The 16,166-nt window shown below is 41.9% G+C and overlaps 1 protein-coding gene across 40 annotated transcripts; it reads right to left on the reverse strand.

The window, feature by feature from the left end:
• Window positions 1-1,097: 1,097 nt before the first annotated feature.
• Window positions 1,098-10,616, reverse strand: cnot2 (CCR4-NOT transcription complex, subunit 2). 40 transcript variants are annotated; one of them, XM_021598912.3, is made up of 15 exons: window positions 10,100-10,616; window positions 8,900-9,022; window positions 8,449-8,521; window positions 8,001-8,148; window positions 7,582-7,767; window positions 7,350-7,429; window positions 4,972-5,097; window positions 4,454-4,578; window positions 4,077-4,194; window positions 3,753-3,909; window positions 3,566-3,627; window positions 3,440-3,489; window positions 3,220-3,320; window positions 2,816-2,960; window positions 1,098-2,483 (listed from the first exon to the last, which is right to left on the reverse strand). In XM_021598912.3, exons 2-15 carry the CDS (start codon window positions 9,008-9,010, stop codon window positions 2,397-2,399), a joined length of 1,569 nt encoding a protein of 522 aa, XP_021454587.3. In that variant the 5' UTR covers window positions 9,011-9,022; window positions 10,100-10,616; the 3' UTR covers window positions 1,098-2,396. The 40 variants fall into 40 exon arrangements, with proteins under 40 accessions (XP_021454587.3, XP_090087391.1, XP_090087390.1 ...); XM_090231265.1 differs by having other exon boundaries at window positions 2,810-2,960; XM_090231264.1 differs by having other exon boundaries at window positions 3,753-3,927.
• Between the last annotated feature and the right edge of the window lie 5,550 nt (window positions 10,617-16,166).

A 16,166-nucleotide genomic window follows, 5' to 3' on the forward strand; every position in this document is an offset into this window, starting at 1 on the left:
TAATCTCTCACGAACACACTGCATTCTGACCAAATTACACAAGATTTTAGTTCTGGGTTAACTGAGGTTGTGTTTACTTGTATAATTCCTCATTAGGCACAGGCACTAATCACAAACCAATTATGACTTCAAGAAATATCCTCTATTTTGTGATTATCACACACACCTCTGTTCAAGAATGATCTATTATCAGCCTAGACCTGTATTAGTTCTACCTATTCCGACCCAACTCCTTCCTTCCACACCACTGGCCCAGAGATGGTCCTGTCTGTATCAGCAGGTCAGTAATACACTGGTTATATACAGATCATACAGATTCAACTCAGAGGACCATTGGAAGTTGTAAATCGTTTCGTATACACTGAGTGGACAAAACATTAGGAACACTTTCCATGACAGGCTGACCAGGTGAATCCGGGTGAAAGCTATGATCTTGGCAGTCTAATGGTTAGAACATTGGGCCAGTAGCTCCAAGGTTGCTGGTTTGTATCGCTGAGCTGTCGATGTGCCCTTGAGCAAGGCAGTTAACCCTAATTTCTCCTGTAAGGCGCTCTGGATAAGACCATCTGCTAAATGATGTAAATGTTAATGTCACTTGTTAAATCTACTTCAATCAGTGTAGATGAAGGGGAGGAGACAGGATAAATCAGGATTGTTAAGCCTTTAGACGTGGACTGTGTGTGCCACTCGAGGGTGAATGGGCAAAACAAAATATTTGAGTGCCTTTGAATGGGGTATGTGCCAGGCACACAGGTTTGAGTGTGTCAAAAACTGCATCGCTGCTGGGTTGTTCACGCTCAACAGTTTGCCGTGTGTATCAAGAATGATCCACCACCCAAAGGACTTCCAGCCAACTTGACACAACTGTGGGACGCATTGGATATGGGCCAGCTTCCCTGTGGAATGCTTTCGACACCTTGCAGAATCCATGCCCCAACGAATTGAGACTGTTCTGAGGGAAAATGGGGGGTGCAACTCAATATTAGAAAGGTGTTCTTAATGTGTTGTACACTCAGTGTAAATTCAGTGTCAAATGTGTTTGGTTCTCATTAAGAATGCCCCCCCCCCCTCTTCCCTCAGAAACCAGACAACAGTAGTTCAGGAAAGCCTTTTTTGCTTTATTAAAAAGAAGCTTTGAACGTCAGAAAATACAAGATTGGTCTGTATGATTTTTTCCCCTTCAAATTATTATTCATTTTTCCTTTTCTTATGAAAGGCTGCTGTTTAAACAGCTTTGAGTGAAATGTGTCCATCTGTCCTCTTGCTTTGGACTTTAGGGGTGGATGTCCTTGTTTTTCCTGAGAATCAGGCCTTTCCTTGTTTGTCTTTTTAATTTGTATTTCTTCGTAAGTGCCCACAGTGCCGAGTATGATGCCCTGTCCAGCAGATCCAGAAATGTCCTGTTTTATCTACATATTGTACTCCATGCTGACCTCCTAAAGATGAGGTACAAGGCAGGGCAATTTTTTCCTCCAAAATAGATGCCATATATATATGTATACACATACATATATATACACATTCGTACATATATATCTTTATTCATGTGATGTTCAAAATGTTTTTTAAAAAATGTACACGTTTACAAAATCGTAACAAAGACTGGAAAGTGTTTTGCTCGCTCTGGAACAATGAAGCTGGGTAGGTAATCTAACAACACTTCACTAAAACAGTCTCTGATTTGTATATTGAAGCCAGACAGAAAATACCAGTCAAAAGGAAGGAAAGAAAGGGATGTGGGGCCGGTGGAGAAGAAAAGAGGGAATGTACAAGAGGAGAGATGGAGAGAAAGAAGTGGAGAGACATTTGTAGACAGGCTACTTATCTATCCAAAACAAAATATGAGGGAGTGTTTTCACATTTTAAAAAAAAGCACAAACAATATTTGTGTTCTTTTATTACTAAATAATGCAACAATGAACATTGCACTTCTTCCGCCCTTTCGTTCTCACGTGTGGGATGGTACTTGTTGGCTTAGCCTTCCCCACCTTTCTCTGTTCTTAACACTTGGGGGGTGGGGGGAGATGAGGCATAACCCTTGTTCTGTCACTGTAAAGTGTGTCGGTATTGTCCGTTTTCCTACCTTGGACCAAACAGGCTTCTGATTCAGAGACGTAAACAAAACACAGACCCTGGTCAAAAACAAAACAAAAACGATGAAACGAAAGGAATAAAAACAGAACAAGTGGAGGTGTTTGGGCAGCACATAATTTGGGAAAGGCAGGGCTCAATTTTCCCCACCCTTACGCGGTGGTGAGCGCCTTCTCTGAAGTCATTTTAGCCAGATCCTCAAGGAATAAAAACCAGGATGGACGCCTGGGCCGCAGCGCACCATCCTCTTCAGGCTGGGAGGAAGGTATGCAGGGACAGCGGTCCCCCTGGGACTGTACTAGGCCTCAGAAGGCCTGCTGAGCTGGGTTGTAGTTGAAGGTAGATGGGACGTGGGGCCTCTCTTCTAGCTTTTCGTACTCCAGGTGGAACTCCTGGAGGGATAGAGAACACATAATCAGCAATGGAGACGGAGGATTCCTGTTGAGTTTATATTGCCTGAGTGAGAATACTGATCATCAATATCAAGAGCTGAAAACTCAGTGACAGACATCACCAGTAAAAGAGATACAAAAAGTCTATCTTGAACCAACGTTAAACACGTACAAGTTCCTAAAAAAATAACTACGATGTCAAGCACGTAACTCCATCCAAGGAGATTCACAACTCAAAACATACATGTAAATCTGAATAGCACACACAGCATTTTCTCTTCATGTTAAGTGTATTGATTGAGGGTAGCAGATACTAAAGCCAATACCTTTACCTTGGCTACCTTCCTCCAGTTAAGACAATCAAAGAAGTAGTAGGTCCCCCTCTCATAGGTGTTGGTCTTTAGTGTGGGCTCCATGCCCGGCGCCCGCGTGATCCACACCCGCTCCTCTTTGTGGTACCGCCAATCCCGGTTAAAGCTGCACCAACACGAGACAGGCAGGAGAGAGAGATGCCATTAATGCACAGTGAGTCAGTAAAGAAAAAGGCACAAATAACTCCTTGATAACAACATATAGAAATTATGAACAACTACTGAAAGAAACCGATAAGGTGATCCTGGGAGTTAAGGTGTGCTAATGAATCCTAGTCTAATTTAGATAAGATCCATGTTCAAAGACACCTCTCTCAAGGGTGCCTACGTGAAAGTGCCTTCAGTAGTGATAGTACAGCACTTACAGCTCTACTGCTGCCAGGAGCTGTAGCAGGTCTCCTCCGTTCATGTAGTACAGATAGAACAGCAGGTCTTCACCGTACCGCGCCAGTTTAATAGCTGCCAGCTGAGGAGAGATGGCTTTATCAACACCATCATTTGGTTTATCCAATTATGACATTTTGCTTTTCTTCCAGATTATAAGATCAATACCACTTGAAAGGGGATTACTGATTTATCACTTACCTTGTCCCTTATGTGGATGTTGGTTAAGTACTCAGAGGGGACGTGGAAGTCTGAAAGATAGGATGCACCAGGGTCACCAACTGGCTTAGTGTGGGGTATGTGTGTGTGGTCAGGGTAATGTCTTACCAATGTCTTGAGGTCGACACGGTGCTGATGCCCAGGGGGAGGCAAACTTGGGGTACAGGTTTCTGTCAGGAGAGGAGTGGACACGTTACTATCAACATACTTAAGATGAATAAAAACATCTAACAAAACATTGATTTTGACTTCTGTAGCCATTCAACCTAATGTTCAGACAGAGCAACCATCTTACTCTGGAGAGTTGAGGTTGAGTCCAAGTGTTGTGAGGTCACTCCCCAGTGCCAAGTGCACCATGCCCGGGTCCGTCTCCGCTGCTCGGATAAACGTCAGCAAGCCAATCATCCCAAACTGGTCCGTCACCATTCCCCCGGGAATGTTCGTCACCCGCCCTACAGATGTGGGGAAATCTACAGTGAGGGAAAATAATAACCAAGTAGAGCTTTCCCTACAGATAATGCAAATGTGGACCATACCAACGGCCATGCAGGAACCATGTCAAAACCCACTGAGGTACCCAGGTTGAGACCGAGAGGTGTGATTGGTTGAGCGGGCTCACCGTCAGGTAACACCTGGATCCCTTTCTTCTGGCTGTTGTTCTGAGCTGAGCTCGTCTTGTCTCCGGGGAACTTAGGACCGTCTGCACTGGACGTGCTCTTGCCTGTAGAGTTTAGGTTCTGCACAAAGCAAAAAACAAATGAATGAATAATCTATAAGCCACATGACATCATGGAATATTGCTTTGAATATAGGATGTCCACTCTACTAATTATATGGTGAAAGACTTGAATATGCAGTAGTTGTTGTTGCTCAACATAAGGAGGCCTTGTATGGTTGCCTGTCCATTTCAGCTTTATCCATGTTTGGCATGACACCGACCAATGAAAACAGACTGACAACCAGGCTAAAGGCAGCCTGTCTGTCTGTCTGACTCACTGTTTTGCTGTCATCGTTGCTCAACGTGGGGTCCTTGTAGTTGGGACCAGGCAGTGCAGGGAAGTCCTCGTTGTGGATGGAGAAATCCTGCGTCGGCTCGTTCGATGGCTTCGTCACCATGCCAACTGATGAGGTCATGAGATGAAGAGAAGAGGCTTCTTAAATAAATCACCACAATGAGAAAGAAGTTTAGCCTTGGGTTATATATACACACCATTGGAGAAGGCCTTCTCCCTTTCTTCATCACAATTTGCCACAGTTTATATTTGAAGAGAGACTGAAGTGGGCTGAGTATTTACACTGAGAATGTGTCTAGCAGTGCTGACTGGCCCACAGTAATATGACGAGTCAGTGATGCTTTGGACATGTGCATTGCCAAGTTCCCTTTGCATCCAAGCCAAGTGCATTACAATGAGCCCTTCTTTCTAGTGCACTACACTGAGCCCTTACAATGGGTAGCCCTCCTAGTCTAGTCCACTAGTATAAACCCTTACTAGTGCACTATACAGAGTTCTTACCATAGGGGGCCCTTCCAGCTAGTGGGTTGAGTAGCGGTGTTGGGTTTGCGCTTCCTTCCCTCCGACTCCTCTCTGCTAACGCAGGGAAGTCAGACAGGTCTAGCCCCGTCACGTTTTCACTGCCGTCTGTGAGGGGTAGGTTAAAGACTTGTAAGAAAGTAAAATGGTGTTACTCTTCATGCTGACAGTGTCTTATAGTATGTGAATGAATAAGTAAAGTGGGCTGAATGTGATACATCATTGGATGGCCAGACTGAGCATCAGATTAGAGGTCGACCGATTTCAAGTTTTCATAACAATCGGAAATCTGTATTTTTGGACACCAATTTGGCCAATGTTTTTTTTTTTACACCTTTATTTAATCTGTATTTAACTAGGAAAGTCAGTTAAGAACACATTCTTATTTTCAATGACGGCCTAGGAACGGTGGGTTAACTGCCTTGTTCAGGGGCAGAACGATAGATTTTCACCTTGTCAGCTCGGGGGATTCAATCTTGCAACCTTACTAGTCCAATGCAATAACGACCTGCCTCTCTCTCGTTGCACTCCACAAGGATACTTGTTACGTGAATGCAGTAAGCCAAGGTAAGTTGCTAGCTAGCATTAAACTTATCTTATAAAAAATAATCAATCAATCATAATTACTAGTTAACTACACATGGTTGATGATATTACTAGATATTATCTAGCGTGTCCTGCGTTGCATATAATCTGACTGAGCATACAAGCATACAAGTATCTAAGTATCTGACAGCGGTGGTAGGCAGAAGCAGGCGCGTAAACATTCATTCAAACAGCACTTTCTTTGCATTTTCCCAGCAGCTCTTCGTTGTGCGTCAAGCATTGCGCTGTTTATGACTTCAAGCCTATCAACTCCCGAGGTGAGGCTGGTGTAACCGAAGTGAAATGGCTAGCTAGTTAGCGCTAATAGCGTTTCAAACATCACTTGCTCTGAGCCTGTGGTTGTTTCCCTTGCTCTGCATGGGTAACGCTGCTTTGAGGGTGGCTGTTGTCGTTGTGTTCCTGGTTCGAGCCCAGGGAGGAGCGGGAGAGGGACAGAAGCTATACTGTTACACTGGCAATACTAAAGTGCCTATAAGAACATCCAATAGTCAAAGGTTAATGAAATACAAATGGTATAGAGGGAAATAGTCCTATAATTCCTATAATTTTTTTATTTATTTTACCTTTATTTAACTAGGCAAGTCAGTTAAGAACAAATTCTTATTTACAATGACGGCCTAGGAACAGTGGGTTAACTGCCTGTTCAGGGGCAGAACGACAGATTTGTACCTTGTCAGCTCGGGGGTTTGAACTTGCAACCTTCCGGTTACTAGTCCAACGCTCTAACCACTAGGCTACCCTGCCTAACTACAACCTAAAACTTCTTACCTAAGAATATTGAAGACTCATGTTAAAAGGAACCACCAGCTTTCATATGTTCTCATGTTCTGAGCAAGAAACTAGCTTTCTTACATAGCACATATTGCACTTTTACTTTCTTCAACACTTTGTTTTTGCATTATTTAAACCAAATTGAACCTGTTTCATTATTTATTTGAGGCTAAATTGATTTTATTGATGTATTATATTAAGTTAAAATAAGTGTTCATTCAGTATTGTTGTAATTGTCATTATCACAAATAAATTAAGTAAAAAAAAAAAAAATGTTTTAAATCGGGCGATTAATCGGTATCGGCTTTTTTAGTCCTCCAATAATCAATATCGGCGTTGAAAAATCATAATGTGTCTCCTGACCCCTCCTGTCTCAGCCTCCAGTATTTATGCTGCAGTAGTTTATGTGTCGGGGGGCTAGGGTCAGTTTGTTATATCTGGAGTACTTCTCCTGTCCTATTCGGTGTCCTGTGTGAATCTAAGTGTGCGTTCTCTAATTCTCTCCTTCTCTCTTTCTCTCTCTCGGAGGACCTGAGCCCTAGGACCATGCCCCAGGACTACCTGACATGATGACTCCTTGCTGTCCCCAGTCCACCTGGCTGTGCTGCTGCTCCAGTTTCAACTGTTCTGCCTTATTATTATTCGACCATGCTGGTCATTTATGAACATTTGAACATCTTGACCATGTTTTGTTATAATCTCCACCCGGCACAGCCAGAAGAGGACTGGCCACCCCACATAGCCTGGTTCCTCTCTAGGTTTCTTCCTAGGTTTTGGCCTTTCTAGGGAGTTTTTCCTAGCCACCGTGCTTCTTCACCTGCATTGCTTGCTGTTTGGGGTTTTAGGCTGGGTTTCTGTACAGCACTTTGAGATATCAGCTGATGTACGAAGGGCTATATAAAATAAATTTGATTGATTGATTGATTGAATTGGTCGACCTCTACATCAAATAGCTGGTTATTTTGAAGAGACACACTACTAACCTGTGCCATTGAAGATGTTGCTTGATAACGAGTTGTTCATCCCAAACGCCTGGTTCCGGTTCATCCCGAATCCCGACATGCTACAAAAATACAGAGGAGAATTTTAGCCTCCAACTGGATCACCTTCATATTCAATCATCACAAAAAACGATTGATGATTTAGACATTTAAACAGAGAGTTGAGAACAGCAGATCTTTCATTTGTATTGCCAGCCAGACTGTGTGACTGTACCTGTTGATGGTGAAGGGCTGCCGTGCAGGCTGCTGTTTGGGCATACAGATAATGCTGGGGGGGCTGCGGTTGGGGCTGCCTAGCCCTGAGCTGCCCATGCTGTTGGTCCTGCCGCCGCCCATCCCGATGCCCTGGCCCACCTGGGAGTGGTTCAGCATGTTCCTCGAGTTCATCGGCAGGATCCCCCTGTGGAGGAGACATCACGGGTTAGAGTTAGACTAATGGGTGAACAGAATGGCTTGATATGAAGCCAGGTGAATATTTTTACTAATAATGTCCTGTCCTGCTCTGGAACTACTGAACTGAACAGCTAACTAACTAACAGCAGAATAATGATTCCATGGCATTTAAACACATTGACTTATGTGGTCTCTCGGTCTCAAGAATCTCTTTCTCCAGCATCTCCATCTTACACACACCTGCTTGGCGAGGGTGGGGTATGGAGGGACATGGTGGGTACCCCAGTGGTGGGGGTGATATGGCTCGGTAGCGGAGTGCCTTGCGTTAAGCTGCGGTTTAACTGAGGCGTGTTGTTGCCCATGCCCCTTATCGAGAAGCCTAGTGCACCTGCAACAGGAGAAATAGAAACAGTCAACATGGGACTCTTATCAAATTCCAAAGTGACCAAAATATTGGATATTTCTCATAGCGATATTTTGAGATCAACAAGAAGTGTTGAAGTCTGTTTTGAATTGGGTATATTTAAAATCGGGTACATTTACAGGGTAATTATTCTAAATTGATCAAATAGCTCCAGGTATGACTTGACTACAAAATTGTTGCAGACCAAAATGTATTACAGCCTTAGTAGAAAAGACTCTGAAAACCACAGACAGAAATGTAAATGAACAGATGCAGCCAGCTTACTCTGTGGGCCATATAAACTGGCCCCAAGCTGGGATAGTTGACCTGATGACGACGGTGAGGGAGACGAGAGCATCTAGGAGGACAAGGAGAGAGATAAACCACAAAGTGAGAGGGAAGGACTGGAAACAAGAATACCAACAGATGACAATACCTTTATCAATAACACATAATCGCACATTAGGGCAGTTCGTATATCATTATTTACAAATCACATTACATTGGAATTACACTGTAATTGGGGTATTCAATTTAAAAGGATAATAATAATAACAACATCAATGCCAAGGCAAGTTATAGTCATATAGGATGATGGAGTAGCCTACATTTCCCTAAATATGAAAAATAACCATAAACAGATTTACATTATAGATGGACGTGAAAACAATTTACTTACTTCAAGTTCAAAGGGAGCTGTAGTAGGGATGTGCGATCGAGCAGACAGAGCACTTACGTCTTTGTCCGACCGATGTGGGTACATGGACGGCTGGCTGTAGTACATGTTCTCATCAGGGTAGTCACTTTCCACCCCCTCTACAAACTTCTTTCTCGTAGCACTGAACATGCCGTTTGTCACCTGCAGAGAGTGGAAAGAAGGAACAGGTTTAAATATCTCAATTCCTCAACAGTCCATAGAAATTGAGACTGTCGACCAGCATGTCTGGATCCACTGTCCACACTGTTCATATCAGATTTAAAAACCGATCATGGTCAGGACATGAGAGAAACACACAAGCCACGCAGTAGTGTTAGTCCTATGACTATGGTTTACTACGCATTCAGTTTCAACTGGTCCGACATCACATCTCACTACCAGACAACACGCCCACACCTTGCGCAATGTGTGCATACCAATGCTTGACTTGGAATTAAATAGGTTCCAGTACTCATTTTGGGTGCCGGTACTGTTTAAATTTAGGTGCAGGAGCTCCACAATAGTTGAGAGGTAATGTACTACAGTATAAGACGAACAGGAGCTCAAGCAGTAGACAATCTGAGGTGCTGGTTACTCAGCTCCTGCCCAAGTCAAGTACTGGTGCATACAGTGTGCCTTACAAAACTAATTTACAATCGCGTTTATAGTGTTGTTGATTTTCCACTCACTGTTATCATGCTGGTGTGTGAAAATGCATTGGTCAACATACAAAAACTGTGTCCATCCCTGCAGCGTTGCCTCAGAACAATTCAACAAGCTTCTGCTCAGGTGACACTAAAAGGTTCAGTTATTATTCTCTACACCAAACTTTCCGTAAAGCATTTTGTGGCTAACGTTAGCTAACAATACAGCGCGAGTCTGATTAGTTATAATAACAGTTAGTTTAACAACAAGCATCACTAGACTAACGTTAGCTAGCTAAATCCCTCCAATTCAACAACCCTTGTCAGGCAGTCTGCTTGCCTATAGGTAGCGATGTGCAGGTTGGGCCTGTTGTTTCTCCTATCCAGTTCCCAGTACCTTTCGGTCTCAATTTACGCTAGGAGCCACAGACAAAAACAGAGCGCAGAAGACTTTTCGAATTCAAATCTGCCAAACCGGTCCAAAACACACCAAACCGAATGACAAGGACAAAAAAGATTAATGTGTTGTGATGTGACGATTCGAGTCGGACCAAATGGGTTTATATTTGAGGGAAAAATACTGTAAAAACCTCACCGCATTAATTTCCCTTCTCCTCGTAGCTAGATCCAAGATGGCTGTGTATTCAGTATTCCACAATCGAGAATCCTGGGTGAATAGCCTTTGCACTCTGACCTCTCCACAACCTCCTAACCATTTCCGCACACAAATTTTGAACGTTCTACTTCTGTGGGTACAAAGTGGCTAATACACTACAGGATGAATTTGAATTGTCTGCAGTATTATTTTTCTAGTTACATATATTGTTGGGTGAACTCACTATCGGTAGAAAATTATCAGTGTATCAACAAACTCAGTAGGTAAACAAATACAAAAATGATAATACGCCACTCTCATGTATATTATTTTCAAAACATAGAGGCAATGAACCCAGGCATCAGTGATATGACATCACGGTAGTAGCCTATACATCAGGGATCATCAACTAGATTCAGCCGCGTGCCGATTTATTCTTGAGTGGATGATCAGGGGGGGCTAGTGGTGCACGACTCCACGATTTTTGGAATCGACTCCTGTGGATGGAGTTGAAAGGAATCGATTCTTACTCAAAACGCGCTGAAACGGATGCGAACACACGTACATACAACCTCATTATTGCGGAGTCCTACTAGGAAAACTACATTTGCGTTCTAGAGGACTGACATGAGCATGATGCTGCCCAGTTGCTCATCAATTTAGTCTATAAAAGGCCTGTTTTGTTTGAATATAGAAGGTGATGTGTAGGAACTAGACTATGTCATTGATATTTCTGCTGTGTGCAGCCTTGACCGATCCCATGGGATGATGTGTTGCACTCTACGATGATAAGCATTTTCTTTGCCATATTATAGCCCTATTCCGACGGGTATTACTAAAGAGGTTGGTTTTGTAATTATTATCCAAGTATGTGCATTTTTTATTCCAGAGGATGATTCACACAGGATTCGTTTTTTCAAAACTGTAATTCAAATGTATTTTCACTACCATTCAAAACTTTGAGGTCACTTAGAAATGTCCTTGTTTTCCATGAAAACATACATAAAATGAATAGGAAATATGGTCAAGATGTTGACAAGGTTATAAATAATGATTTTCAATTTCATCAAAGAATACTCCATTTGCAGCAATTACAGCCTTGCAGACCTTTGGCATTCTAGTTGTCAGTTTGTTGAGGTAATCTGAAGAGATTTCACCCCATGCTTCCTGAAGCACCTCCCACAAATTGGATTGGCTTGATGGTCACTTCTTATGTACCATATGGTCAAGCTGCTCCCACAACAGCTAAATAGGGTTGAGATCCGGTGACTGTGCTGGCCACTCCATTATAGACAGAATGCCAGCTGACTGCTTCTTCCCTAAATAGTTCTTGCATAGTTTGGAGCTGTGTTTTGGGTCATTGTCCTCTTGTAGGAGGAAATTGGCTCCAATTAAGCACCGTCCACAGGGTATGTCATGGCGTTGCAAAATAGAGTGATAGCGTTCCGTCTTCAAGACCCCTTCTACCCTGTATAAATCTCCCACTTAACCACAACCAAAACACCCCAAAACAATCACATTGCCTCCACCATGCTTGACAGATGGCATAAAACCCTTCTCCAGCATTTTTTCATTTTTCTGCGTCTCACGAATGTTCTTCTTCACCTCAAACATAGATTTGTCTGTCCATAACACTTTTTTCCAATCTTCCTCTGTCTGGTGTCTGTGTTGTTTTGCCCATCTTAAACTGTTATTTTTATTGGCCAGTCTGAGATATGGCTTTTTCTTTGCAACTCTGCCTAGGCCAGCATCCAGGAGTCGCCTCTTTACTGTTGATGTTGAGGCTGGTGTTTGCGGGTACTATTTCATGACGCTGCCAGTTGAGGACTTGTGAGGCATCTGTTTCTCAAACTAGACACTCTAATGTACTTGCCCTCTTGCTCAGTTGTGCATCGGGGCCTCCCACTCCTCTTTCTATTCTGGTTAGAGCCAGTTTGCGCTGTTCTGTGGAGGGAGTAGTACACAGTGTTGTACGAGATATTCAGTGTCTTGTCAATTTCTCACATGGAATAGCCTTGATTTCTCAGAACAAGAATAGACTGACAAATGCTGATTCTCCAGATACTCAACTAGTCTAAAGAAGGCCAGTTTTATTGCTTCTTTAAATCAGCACAACAGTTTTCAGCTGTGCTAACATAATTGAAAAAGGGTTTTCTAATGATCAATAAGCCTTTTAAAGTTATAAACCTGGATTAGCTAACACAACGTGCCTTTGGAACACAGGAGTGATGGTAGCTGATAATGGGCCTCTGTATGCCTATGTAGATATTCCATTAAAAAAATCAGCCGTTTCCAGCTACAATAGTCATTTACAACATTAACAATGTCTACACTGTATTTCGGATCAATTTGATGTTATTTTAATGTACCAAAAATGTGCTTTTCTTTTAAAAACAAGGACATTTCTAAGTGACCTCAAACGTTTGAAAGGTAGTGTATGTCTAGACGATAATAGGCTACACTGATAACTCGTGCTTGGCTGCCAAATGTATGGGTCTCCCCATAATATTTAAATTGATGAAGTGTGATCCTAATCATTATTTTAATGATCTATGGTAGACTTTCTACCTCTACAATTTCTGTTTAATTTGTCAATATTACATTTTTATTCATTGATTTACTGGCCACCATTACTGTGGTTACATGTTCAGTGTTTGTATTGACCCGCAAACCCACTGCAGCCTACCTCACTAGCCTACCTTACTCTCCATCCCTGCTTTGGACAATTAATAGCATGACTCTCGTACTTTGCCCTTTTCATTTATGGTTGCTATTAATGACGAAAGGAGATATTATCTGTCTCTCTCCTATTGTGTATCACTGTTAAATACTGGAAAAATAAAAAACAGGGAAAATAAGTACTTAAAACTACCAATTATTGTAGATAAATATTAATGAAAAGGGTAAACACAACACTGGACTGAACCTTGTCAAACTAATATTAATGTACAACAATATAGAAGATAAATGACTAGAGGTTATGCAATATGGGTGTATATCCACTGCATGCTTCTTAGGTGTGTAATTAAATAACACACCCAATCTACCTACCTCATCCCAATATTGTTTTTATGTACTTTTCTGCTCTTTTGCACACCAGTATCACTACTTGCACATCATCATCTGCTCATCTATCACTCCAGTGTTAATCTGCTAAATTGTAATTACCTCACTACTATGGCCTATTTATTGCATTACCTCCTCACGCCATTTGCACACACTGTATTTAGACTTTCTTTTTTTCTATTGTGTTATTGACTATTTTTGTTTATTCCATGTGTAACTCTGTGTTGTTGTTTGTGTCGCACTGCTTTGCTTAATCTTGGCCAGGTCGCAGTAGTAAATGAGAACTTGTTCTCAACTAGCTTACCTGGTTAAATAAAGGTGAAATAAAAAATTAAATGACATGACCAATGAGCTATTGCAAATTTGAAACTATGAAAAATGTACGTTACACCGCGTGATTTTACAGTACACAAACAAGAGTGTGCAATATAGAAGGGTAGTCAGTGGACATTAGATCACATGACCAAGAAGCTATTGAAATTCTACATTTTGAAAAATTATTTTAAAATCTTGTGAGATGAAAATGGACAAACTAAAGGGTGTGCAATGTGTAGGCCCACTGAGTTGACATTCTGAACCTTGTTTGAAGTCACTAGGTCACAAACCATGTGAGATGAAAATTGATAAACTAAAGTGTGTGCAATACAGAAGAGTAGTCAGTGGACATTCTGAACCTTGTTTGAAGTCAGTAGATCACATGACCAAGGAGCTATTGAAATTTGAGTGTAAAAAAAGTTTGTACTTTGTTTACGCTCCCTAACTAATTCAACTTGTAATACAAAATGCTGCTCACATTTCCACATGTTAATTAGCTTTGGAAAGCGAATTCATGTCCAAATCTTGACAATAAGACCTGTGCAATGTTGTGCGCAATTCTTCCAACATCATGACACTTATTTGGTGTCTGTGGCTCAAGTGGTTTGAAAGCTTTTGAGGTTTGAAAGCGCAAATATCCGTTGAATATCCAACTTGAAACGGTCTTTACATCGGTAGCGCAAATGTGTTTTATAATTGTAACGTCTGATAAACTGGAATTCTAAACACAGCGCTGTGAAAACAATTGAGAAGTTTGAGTTTGGGAAACACTGAGATCCTATGCACAATGTAGCCTCATCATATGTCTAATATTTGGCCTAACGTGGAAATGCAATGCATCAACTGAACGCAACTAAAGGATCTAAAGATACTGCGTGTTTAAACTTCATTAAAGGGGACAACTTATAATGGGATGAAATGTTTAAAACGCATCTAAAATGCCGAATTTGCACATGTTCATTTAAAAATGGGTCAATATGCTGAAATGGATGACTGTGTTTTAAAGCATTAAAGAAGTTTAACAATCAAACCAACAACTGTGTCATTGTAAATTGAAGGAACTAAAAGTGAATGATGGTGGATGAAATCCCACATAAGACCCAACTGGAGAGGGCAGAAGAGCATTTACATTCACTCTATGCAGCCCGAAGAGGCAAACTTGGAGTATGTACATGCAAAATTAATGAAATAAAAGTCCTTCTTGTTGTTGGAGGAAATGTTGAAACTGTGAATGAAGTTCTTGAAGCATTTGAAGCTGTTCTCAATGACTTTAAGAATGCTCATGAATCTGTGCTAGAGCTGGTCACAGAAGAGGAACAGGAAAATGAGAGCATTACCTATTATCAACCAAGAATGAGGACTTATGAACATTTCCAAGAAAGAGGTGGAAATATGGAAAAAATATGAAGTTGAGCCACAAACACTCATTGAACCACACGACAGCATTTCCAATGTGTCAAAAACATCAAATAAAACAAAGTATTCTAAGGCTGCTTCCTCAATGTCCTCTGCACGCCTAAAAGCTGAGGCAGAACAAGCAGCTCTACTAGCTTGCCAAGCATCATTACAGGACAAGCATGCATTGGAACTGGAGAAAGCTCAACTGAAGGTTAGGATGGGAAAAAAGGCACTGGAAACGGACATAGCAGCATATAATGCCAGACTGAAGGTCCTGGAGAGTGGTGAGTCAACTTCTCAATCCCATGCCGTGGCAGCCCATTTACTAAGCCAAGAAGATGGAATGAACTCTTATTTTGAGAACCAGGAACCCAAGGTCTATGTGGAACCTGAACCATCACCTGTTGAGTTTGCTGCATTAGATGCAGTTCCAAAGACCCCATTACAAAGGGTTTTACAACAACCGACAACAAAGCCATCAAAATCTATTCAGAAAACAGTCATAAACCACACCCTTCAGCAGCCAACAGCAAGGTCTATCAATCAACACAGAATCAACACTGCGGGTATCAGCCATAATACCAGCCTTGATAACCTCTCCACTGTGCAAAAGCATGCAAAAGCAGAATTAAATTGCTGACCTCCATGTACTACAGCACAAACAGGCCACACTCCCTGTTAGGGAGATACCTATGTTTGACGGTGATCCTCTAAACTTTGGGCTATGCATGCATTTGAGCATGGCATAGAAGATAAGACAAGCAGCCACCAGGATAGGCTCAATTACCTGGAACAGTACACCTCTGGTCAGCCCAAGGATCTGGTCCGTAGTTGTCTGCATATGGAAGCCAGAAGATGCTATGCAGAGGCTAAGAGGTTGTTAAAGGAACACTTTGGCAATGAAATCAAAGTCACCACTGCTTACATGGAAAAAGTTTGGAACTGGATAAACATCAAACCGGATGATGGAAAGGGACTGGGTGGCTATGCACTCTAAGAGGTTGCTGCAACGCTATGCACTCTAAGAGGTTGCTGCAACGCTATGCAAGACCTACAGAACATGGAAGAGCTTAATCCTCCCTTCAACAAAAAGTTGATCATGTCAAAACTTCCCTACAAACTAAGGGAAAAATGGAGGCCTACAGCATGTGATATTTTAGAGAGAAGCCACCTGAAGGCCCAGTTCAGTGACCTTGTGACATTCATGGAAAAATAGGCCAAAATATTGCAGGATCCATTGTATGGAGATATTCAAGATCCCCTGTCCAACAAAAGGTTTTTAAAAACC

Source organism: Oncorhynchus mykiss, chromosome 4 (genome assembly GCF_057628025.1).
Source record: "Oncorhynchus mykiss isolate SJ-2025 chromosome 4, ASM5762802v1, whole genome shotgun sequence".
Taxonomy (NCBI): Eukaryota; Metazoa; Chordata; class Actinopteri; order Salmoniformes; family Salmonidae; genus Oncorhynchus; species Oncorhynchus mykiss.